Source organism: Arvicola amphibius, chromosome 15 (genome assembly GCF_903992535.2).
Source record: "Arvicola amphibius chromosome 15, mArvAmp1.2, whole genome shotgun sequence".
NCBI lineage: Eukaryota > Metazoa > Chordata > Mammalia > Rodentia > Cricetidae > Arvicola > Arvicola amphibius.
In genome coordinates this window covers 15,463,343-15,472,417 of record NC_052061.1, presented here as the reverse complement: position 1 = coordinate 15,472,417, position 9,075 = coordinate 15,463,343, and the positions used below count along the sequence as shown (strand labels likewise).

The following is a 9,075-nucleotide window of genomic DNA, read 5'->3' as shown; positions in this document are numbered from 1 at the left end:
TTCACAGGTACGTGCTGCAGAAGCTGACCACACGAAGGTCTCCAGGTGTTATTCTTGGACAGTCTGCAGCCATGGGTGTGTAGTAATTGAGCACCTGGTGAGTACAAGGCAATTGGTACTCACAATAAAGATATTCTGGGATTCTCTCTGGTTGTTCTAAGTTGGGCTAACCTGTCTTGGTGGTGAGGGAAAGCCACTCCTATGTGAATTTGCATAGGCTGGACCAATACTCTATCATGGTCTAGCCACATTCCCAACTCTTTGTAACCCAGGCTGGCTCAGTCCTCTCAGAGCTCTTACAGATTGTGTGCCACTACACCTGGCTCTTGGATGAACTTTTTACACAATGTCAATTTTTTAAACGAGTCTTACTTCTGAGTAGTTTGCAGTCTGGTCTATGGCTGTATTCAGCTTAGAGAACAAAAGCCTGGATTCCATTACCAGCACCACCAGAACACAGACCCAGGACATCCCTTAAACCTAGGTTCTGCCAGGCAGTGGTGGCGCATGCCTTTAATCCCAGCACTCAGGAGGTAGAGGCAGGTGGATCTTTGTGAGTTCGAGGCCAGCCTGGTCTACAAGAGCTAGTTCCAGGACAGGCTCCAAAGCTACAGAGAAACCCCGTCTCAAAAAAAAAAAAAAAAAAAAAAAAAAAAAAAAAAAAAAAAAAAAAACACCTAAGTCCTATTTGCCTTATAATCAACAACTCTCTAAAGCAATTTAAATTCCTAGCATATCCACAGAACGTTAGGGTAGGAAGTGTGTTTTTTTCTCACTTTTCCACAGGGCAGAACAGACCCTGGGCCAGCTCTAAGCAGCTAGCCTAGCCTCCTAGCTCTGGTCTAGCCAGGTCTTCCTAGTTGGCAGAGGGGATTCAGGCAGATGGTACTTTAATCCTTAGCCTTGGTGATTGGTTACTAGGTCCCCAGATGTGGCCAGGAGCCTTGCAAGGCAGAAAAGGTGCTCAGGGCAGGCCTGCTCTACCCCAGCCTTCACCACAGTGATGCTGGGGTTCAGAATGGGGAAGCCCATGTGTCCCAGGAAGGGAAACAGCTTTCTTTAGATGAGGAAGCACTCTCACCATGCCGCCCTCCCCCCAGCAAAGCCCTCAAACAGAGTCGAAGGACTGCTCCCCTGAGGTTTAGCATCAAACAGAGTCGAAGGACTGCTCCCCTGAGGTTTAGCATCAGTCTTTAATGCTGTCACACTGCATAATGACAAGTCACACACTTTGGTCTCGTGTTCGTAGTGGCAACTTACAATGAGTCAAACGTCAGAGCACCGGGCTAGCTTCAAAGAACAGACACCTTCACTCCCAGGTCTGCTTCCATCACAGCCCTGGACAGCAGTAGTTGACAGGGACTGCTTTCATCTGAGTGCACACCAGCTTCGAATGGAATTATAAAAACATATTTACAGACGTTCCACAGTGCTCCTTTCATCAGAAGCAAAGACCCTTTTATATAAAGGGATATTTCGGGCTGTGCAAAATTCAAAAGGAATGTATCCTTTTGAGAGTTCAGAGTCCATTACACACACACACAAAAAAATCACCTGGGTCTCTGAAGTCCCAGGTATGGCCAAGGACTACCTTTGGGCCGACAAACACCGTGACCATAAGCCAACCAGCTGACTTCAACAGAGCCAGAAGTCCAGGGAATTTTCTGGTTGTTCAAGTCTCAAACCTGGAGGAGGTGGCAGTGAGACTTGCCCACCTGAGGCTGGTCCTGTAACCAGGTATTGCCTGTGATGCTGGCCTGGCAGTCCTACTGAATTGGTCTCAATTTGAGATGGCCAAGACAAGACAGGATTCTTCTGGGGGAGAAACAAGGCTTGGGACAAATACAGAAGAAAACAAGAACCTCTCACACAGTGGAGACTGACTAGTGCACAGGGTCTGGCACCCGAGATGGCGGGCCACTGCCACATGGCAGCCAGAAACTAAAGGACAGCAGAGGGGTAAGTCCAGTCGCAGGCCTGCCTCACACCCTCGGGCAGGAGCTAGGGTGCAGAGGGTGGCTCCATTCCAGGAGGGCTGCTGTTCCCACCGCCTGCCTATCGCTCAAAAAATCACTGTAGTCTAGTGCGCGACTTTGAAAGATTGTAATATATTCTGTGGAAAACATTCGGCAGAGCAGAAGCCCTCCCTGGGCCCTCCCGCAGTATGCAACCAGTGAACGGTCTGGAAAAGTCCCTGCTCAGTCCTTGGGGAGTGCAGGTGGCTAGATGGGAAGAACCTGCTCCAGGACGGTTCTGGATGTCAGGGGAATCCTTTCGGGGAAGATGACTTCAAATTCGATAACAAGGTCCCCACGTTTTTCAGGTGTTTTGGGGAGAGGCAGGCCTTCTCCAGGAACTTTCCGCCGCATGCCAGGCCTGATGACGTCTTTGAATACAACAGGGATGGTCCTGCCGTCCAGAGTGGGAACGTTCACAGTGCAACCACAGAGAGCCTAGGGATGCAAAAGGACTGTGTCAAATGGGAGCTGGCTTAGGACGCTTGACTCCTCCAGGCCACCCAGAGGGTCAGGACCACCAGACCCATGCAGCTGAGCCCCCACTCCACATCTACCCACGCTGTTGGCACAGAAGAGCCTCAGCCAGCCTCCCCACTGCTCCCCACAGCAGTCACCTCTCATGATTCCTCCCACCTGGTACCTTACCTCCCGAAGGCTAATCCTGGCTGGATAGATGACATCGGAACCATCTCTCTTGAAGATATTATGTGGCTTGTCCTTTAAAACAAAGACAATGTCAGCTGGAATGTTGTTGGAGGTCTGGTCCCCTTCCTTAGGAAATGTGATTTTGGTCCCTTCTTTCCAGCCCCTCTTCACTTCGATGGTCAGGATCTTATCTTCATTTCGAATGCTCTTTCCATCAGGGTTCAGTCGCTTGTGGGAGATTTTCATTTTCTTGGTACAGCCGCTGTAGATCTCTTCAAGGGAGACCCGGAGGTCGTGGGTGACTGGGGGATCTTGCTTCTTTCGGGAGGGCTCTTGGGCAGGGCGGGTGCGTCCAAAGTTCACATTGGTGAAGCCACCCATACCCATGGGAAAGGCAGAGAACGGGTCATCGATGTCCATGCCTTCTTCCCCGTTGCGCTGCCCAAAAAAGGTATCAAAGGGGTTTCTGCCACCGAAGAACTCAGCAAACATGGCATGAGGGTCTCCATGGAATGTGTAGCTGAAAGAGGTACCATTAGCACCACCACTGTTACCAACACTGGGGCCACCACCCTTTAGGCCTGGAAAACAAAATCACAAGTCAGAGTTACTGTAGAAGAGTCAAGGCCTTTGGTTTCCATTCCAGCACTGCAATAAATCAACACATTTATAAAACATAAAACCCTTAAAATAGTCGGGTAGTGGTGGCACACGCCTTTAATGCCAGCTCTTGGGAGGCAGAGGCAGGTTGGTCTCTCAATGCCAGCTTGGGCTACAGAGCAAGTTCCATAGCTCCTGGGAAACCCTGTCTCAAAAAGCAAGCAAGCAAACAAACAAACAAAAAAACCCCAGCAAAACAAACCCTTAAAATAAAAAGCTTGGCATGGTGCTGAATGCCTGGAACCCCACCGGGCACTCTGAAGACAGAAGCAGGTTGGTCTCTGCAAGTTCCAGACCAGCCAGAGCTCCAACATGAGACGCTGGTGATGGCTCAGAAATTGCTCCCATGGCAGAGGAACCATGTTCGGTTACTAACTCCCACATGGCAGTAACTCCAGTTCCAGGGGATTCAACACCCTCTTCTCTCGAAGCATGTGCATACATATATGCAGACAAACACTCATATACACAGAAGTAAAAATAAATTAAAAATAAATAAAAGCCTGAACAATGAGATCTTGTGACTGTCATGCTATAGCACTTGAACTTGCTGAGTAGTCCAGGTTAGCCTTAGGCAATCCTTCTGACTCAGCCGTCCCAGAGCTGGGAATCTCACTGTTCTTTTGGAAACAGTAGTTCATTCTGTGGCTCAGATCTGCGGCAAATTCACAAAATGCTTCAGTCTCCAAAGTAGGGGTGTGAGCTCCCGCACCAGGCTCAACAAGTTTTGCTTTTAGTATTTAAAAAAAAGCCCCGGTAACCATAGTGGAAGGGGAAATATATATTTTAAAGCTTGTTCCAGTTAGGTAAAAACCAATGTCAAGTCTAACTGCTAATGGCAGCAGGAGCAGGAAACACACCACTCCCTTTTACTCCGTGACAATTCGGCAGCAAGGCCTCCAGTTGTCGGTGCCACCACATCTACCTGACTGCCCCATCCTCCCAGTCACGCTGTAACACCTACAGACAAGTTCCTACGCACTGCAACCGGAAAAGGCTCAACTCTGGGTTGTTAACCACTGAGCTTGCCGGCTAGCGGGGCGAGGGAAACAAAACACCCGGGCAATTTTCAGATTCTCATACCCTGGCGATCGCGACCGCCGCCCTTCGTCTGCAGCGTTCCGGCCCTGTGCGGGCGGCCGGCCGGGAGGGGCTGCGGCAGACGTGCTAGAAGCTTCTGTGCGAGCGGCGCGCCCAAAGCTCCTCCTCCCGGCTGAGGCCGCCGATCAGAGGGCGGAGGCGGTACGGCCGCCGGATCCCCGGGCCGAGGCCTCAGCGAGGACCCGGGTGCCTCGGTTTCCCTGCCTGTCAAACGGCGGGTCACCCCCGGCCGCGCGCACGCGTACCTTCCTCTCCGTAGCGGTCGAAAATCTCGCGCTTGCGCGGGTCGCTGAGCACATCGTAGGCCTCGGCGATCTCCTTGAACTTCTCCTCGGCGCCGGGCTCCTTGTTCTTGTCTGGGTGGTAGCGCAGCGCCTGGCGGCGGTAGGCTCGCTTGATCTCGTCGTCGGACGCGCCGCGGGCCAAGCCCAGCGTCTGGTAATAGTCCTTGCCCATGGCCACCGCCGCCCAGCTGTCGCCGCCTCCGGCTCCGCAGCTGCCCCGTCCCGGACTCTATATACCCGTCCGGCGGAAGCTTCCAGATCCCGCCAGCCCTCCAGAACCTTCCGCCCCTCCCGGCGCGCCGCGCCACTCCGGCCAATCGCTGCTGCCCGCTCCGTGACGTCGCACATCCGGGGTGGGACCCGGCTGCCAACGGCCTTCCGCGCGGGGCCACGCCCCTCCCCGCTCTACCCTGGTCAACGCCTCCCCCGGGCGCGCGCGCCCTCGCCTGGGGGTCCCGCCTCCGCGGTGGAGACAGCCAATCGCGGCCCGCTCTCACTGCGCACCCGTGACGACACGAGGGAAGGGGCGGGGCTACAGAGGCCGGTGGCTCCGGGCGGCCGCACCCTTGCTCTAGGTGCCGAGCAGGGCGGTCCTGCCCGGTGACTTGTAGCTGCCTGACCCGAGCCTCCAAGCACGCACCCCGCCCTCTTCTGCCGCTGGCTCCGTCCAGGCCGTTACTGTAAAGCGAGGTGAGGCTGGTCTGGCGAGGGATCGCCCCAGTCCGGCTGCTACTCAGGTTTTTCTTCCTTCCTGCTGATTCCTCCTGGGATTATCTGGGTTCTTGGCGTCCGTGGTAAATGGCACTTCCTTTGCTGTCTGAGTTTACCACCAGGCAGAGATTGGATCTTGCTGTGTGGGTTTGCATCTCTTTCAAGATCCACTAGGTGCTTCGTAACTATTTCCAGGTGTTTGACGTGGGTGCTGTGGGGGAACAGAGTACCTCTGTTACTTGAATCTGTAGGTTTCCTAAGCCTGGGATGATGGACGTCAAGGATACAGCCGAGTGCGGAAGGGGAAAGAGTTTCTGAAACTGCCAGGCTTAGAGAAGCTGGAGCAGTCGGTGGTAGTTCCTGCAGGCAGAGGAGCTTGGAAGTCAGAGCATGAAAGCCTGACTTTATTTGTAGCCAGAGAGTAGGCCTCGTTTCAGATCCTAGCACTTCCTGACTGTGTGACCTTGGGCTGGTAAAGTAACCATTCTGGCCTCAGTTGTGCTCATCTGTAAAATGGGAAGGGCCGCTGTATATGGGAAGCTGACTTTATTTGGCATCTGTGAAAGTCCTTAAGACAGACCAAAGACAAAGGAATGGCAAATGTTGTTTAGTGGACGACGCTGACGCCTCCTCTCTGGCACCCGGCAGCATAAGAGGCTCTGCTGATCCTTGCCCTGCGCAGCCTGAGACCCCTGAGAAAGGACCCTAGCCTTCCCTTGATGGTTGATCAGGGTGTGTGTGTTGCGGTTTTCCTTGCCACACTGACCCCAAGAGAACTGAAAAGGACTCTATCTAAAACACAGTTAAGCCGCCGACGCCAAGCGACTGGGAACTAGGGAACCCACTAGCTCAGCAGAGGATGTCCTGAACCAATCACTTGGAGAGAACTAACAAGAGGGTCTGGTTCAGTGGCACCTTGTTTTAATTCCAGCTGCAGGAAGCTGCCACAGGAAGGAGCCCTGTGTGAGGTCTGCCTGGCCTACAAAGTGAGATCTCGCCTCAGAACGGATGAGTGGAAATAAAACATGCGTGAAGAACAAGAGGAGCAGTCCTAGCAGGAAATCACTGAGCATGAGCAGAAGAGCGGTCCTAGCGGGAAAGCACCCAGCATGAGGGACTCTTCACATTTCGAGTATGGCTTTAATGGAGACGTGCAGGTGTACCTCCGGTGGGCTTAACTGGGTTTCACTAAGGTTTTTTGCCGTCTGGGAGGGTTCTATCTTGTCCACCTATTGTGCAAAGGAAATGTTTGTGTTTGGGGACAACCTCAAGGCTGGAAGTGTCCCGCTCTTTAAGTAGTGATGGGCAGAGTCACGAAGGGGTATTTTAGTTACTACCGTGACTGCTAATGTTTTTAAAGCAAGGTCTGACCCTCTAGCTCAGACTTGTCTTGGACTCCTGTATCCCAGACTGGCCTTGAACTTGTAATTGTCCCACCTCAATCTCCTTAATACAGAGCTGGCAAGGACCTGCCACCACGCTATCAGGAAGTTTTAGTGGTTTAAAAACAGGTGTGGAAAACAAACACTGCCTAGTGGTGGCACACACTCTTAACCCCAGTGCACAGAGGCAGGAGGATCTCGGAGCAAGTTCTAGGACAGCCAAGGCTATACAGAGAAATGTTGTCAGACAAATAAACAAACAAAACCAAGGCAGACTGCTCCCGAGGAATTGCTCCCTCAGTCCTCTGGCCTTCATGTACATGTTCACATAAACCTGTGCACCCCCATAACCTGCCCTCCTCCTCTGTGGACAGTGAATGTGCACACACACGCACGAAGTTGTGTTTGCATTTACTGTGTGTGAACCTGGTTTGGTGCCCATGTGGAGATCAGAGAACAGCTTCTGGGAGTCAGTTCCTTCCAGCATGTATGTCCCAGAGATTGGATTTAGACTTTAAGGCTTGGCAGCATGGGCCTTTATCTGCTGAACCGTCTTGCTGACCCCTAGACACAAAATATTTTTATTTATTTGTTTCTGTTTTTTTGATACCTCTTGCCATGTAGCCTTAGCTGGCCTGGAACTCAAGATCTGCCTGCCCCTGTCTTCTGAGTACTGGGGTTAAAGGTGTGCACAGCCTCACCAGCCTCAGACCCTTAGCCAGGAGCTAGGTAGTACATTTGGACTTAGCTGTCTAAAGTCAAGGCCTGCATCCTGGGAGTAGGTCTATACTGTATAAAATGGACATAATAGATTTTACTTCCTAGTGTTGCCATGTGGGTGTTGCTCAGGGGGCTGGGAATGGATGTAGAGGACTAGCCCAGCTGGCTCAGGGAAGGCGGAGTCAAGTGTGCCGTGGAATACTCCTTATGCACACTGTGAAGTTGTGTTGCTCTCGCTAGTAATAATAAGCTGATTGGCTGATGGTTAGGCAGGATTTTGGGTACAGAGAGAACGCTGAGAAGAGGAGGGACGGAGTCTCGGGAGTCACAAGGAGATTCCATGAGACGCAGGGCGAGCAGGAAGGGAAGTGTGCAGATGAGGAAAATGAGCCTGGGGGCAGGCGGCACATAGATGAACAGAAACGGGTTAAGTTATCGGAGCTAGCCCAGGCTACATAGAGAGTAAAGCATGGAAGAGCTTGCTGGACTGAGCCCTTACGTGGAGCACTGGTGTGTGATGTGGCTAAAATGTTGGTAAAGCATTAAAGAATTTTGCTGTTGCCAGGTGGTGGTGGTGGCACACACCTATAATCCCAGCACTCAGGAGGCAGAGGCAGGCAGATCTCTGTGAGTTTGAGGCCTCTCTGGTCTAGGATAGCCAGAACTACACAAAGAAACCCTGTCTCTAAAAACAAAACAAACGAAAACAAATACAAAACAAAACAAAATTTACTGTTGCTCTTTTCAACTCCTTACCTGTCAGTCAGAGATGTTGAAAAACATGGCAGCTCCATTAACCACCACTGCCATTCCTAGGTGGAAGTCTATGTGCGATAAAAAGTTATGTTCAAATTGGGCATGGTGGCACATAGCTTTGATTCTAGCACCAAAGAGGCTGAAACAGGAGGATGTCTAATTCCAGGGCAGCCTGGGATGCATCGCAAGATACTGCGTCAGAAAAAAGAAGCCAAGGGAAACACAAAACAGATGCTCGATGTTCAAAGACGGCAGAACAGACAGCACGGAGGGACTCTTGCCAGCAAGGCAGAGGATCTGCGTCTGATCGTTGGAACCCACGTGGCTGAAGAGAAGAACTGGCTCCCTGAAGTTGTTCTCTCATCCCCATGCAAACTGTGACATGTGTACCTCTCCCACGTGCACACAGAGTAAGTGTTGTGTAAGTGTTGTGAGCCTCGCCTTTAAAGTCTGAGCCATCTTTCCATCCCAGTAAGTATAATTTTAAAAAGCTGAATAAACTTAAGTCTGTGTAACAAACGGTATTTGATTTTTACTGAGGCTTTCTGGATGGTTAGCAACAGCTACTGGAACTTGAATGTCCTGCAATGGTTTAGTGGCTGTACAAGTAGTGATCCATGCATACAATGGAATATGATCCAGCCATAAAAAGAAAAGAGCCGTGAAAACAGGAAACAATGCCAGCGCACTTCACACATGCATATGTCAGTGAAAGAAGCCGGGCTCAAAAGGCTGTGTGCTGCTTTTTTCTATGACCTTCCAGAAAACACCAAAGTATGTGAGTAGATCAGCAGTTGC

The 9,075-nt window shown here is 51.5% G+C and overlaps 1 protein-coding gene and 1 long non-coding RNA gene across 4 annotated transcripts; one reads left to right on the top strand and one right to left on the bottom strand.

Moving 5' to 3' along the window:
* Positions 1 to 1,174: 1,174 nt before the first annotated feature.
* Dnajb1 (DnaJ heat shock protein family (Hsp40) member B1) lies at positions 1,175 to 4,978 on the bottom strand. Of its 2 annotated transcripts, none has more exons than XM_038312721.1 (3): positions 4,670 to 4,978; positions 2,664 to 3,244; positions 1,175 to 2,453 (listed from the first exon to the last, which is right to left on the bottom strand). In XM_038312721.1, the coding sequence occupies exons 1-3, from the start codon at positions 4,878 to 4,880 to the stop codon at positions 2,223 to 2,225; spliced, it is 1,023 nt and encodes a 340-aa protein (XP_038168649.1). In that variant the 5' UTR covers positions 4,881 to 4,978; the 3' UTR covers positions 1,175 to 2,222. The 2 variants fall into 2 exon arrangements, with proteins under 2 accessions (XP_038168649.1, XP_038168650.1); XM_038312722.1 differs by lacking the exon at positions 4,670 to 4,978 and adding an exon at positions 4,407 to 4,530.
* Positions 4,979 to 5,263: 285 nt separating this feature from the next.
* Positions 5,264 to 8,796, top strand: LOC119802096. Of its 2 annotated transcripts, none has more exons than XR_005283354.1 (3): positions 5,264 to 5,445; positions 6,351 to 6,587; positions 8,444 to 8,796. It is a non-coding gene; the product is annotated as an uncharacterized LOC119802096 (long non-coding RNA). The 2 variants fall into 2 exon arrangements; XR_005283353.1 differs by having other exon boundaries at positions 5,277 to 5,398.
* Positions 8,797 to 9,075: the final 279 nt, after the last annotated feature.

Bases quoted from the DNA above. Each gene is read 5' to 3' on its own strand.
- Dnajb1 (XM_038312721.1), bottom strand. From the start codon at position 4,880: ATGGGCAAGGACTATTACCAGACGCTGGGCTTGGCCCGCGGCGCGTCC. The intron at 3,245-4,669 runs GTACGCGTGCGC...TTTGTTTTCCAG, and splicing joins CGACCGCTACGGAGAGGAAG to GCCTAAAGGGTGGTGGCCCC. The intron at 2,454-2,663 runs GTAAGGTACCAG...TTGCATCCCTAG, and splicing joins CCAGGATTAGCCTTCGGGAG to GCTCTCTGTGGTTGCACTGT.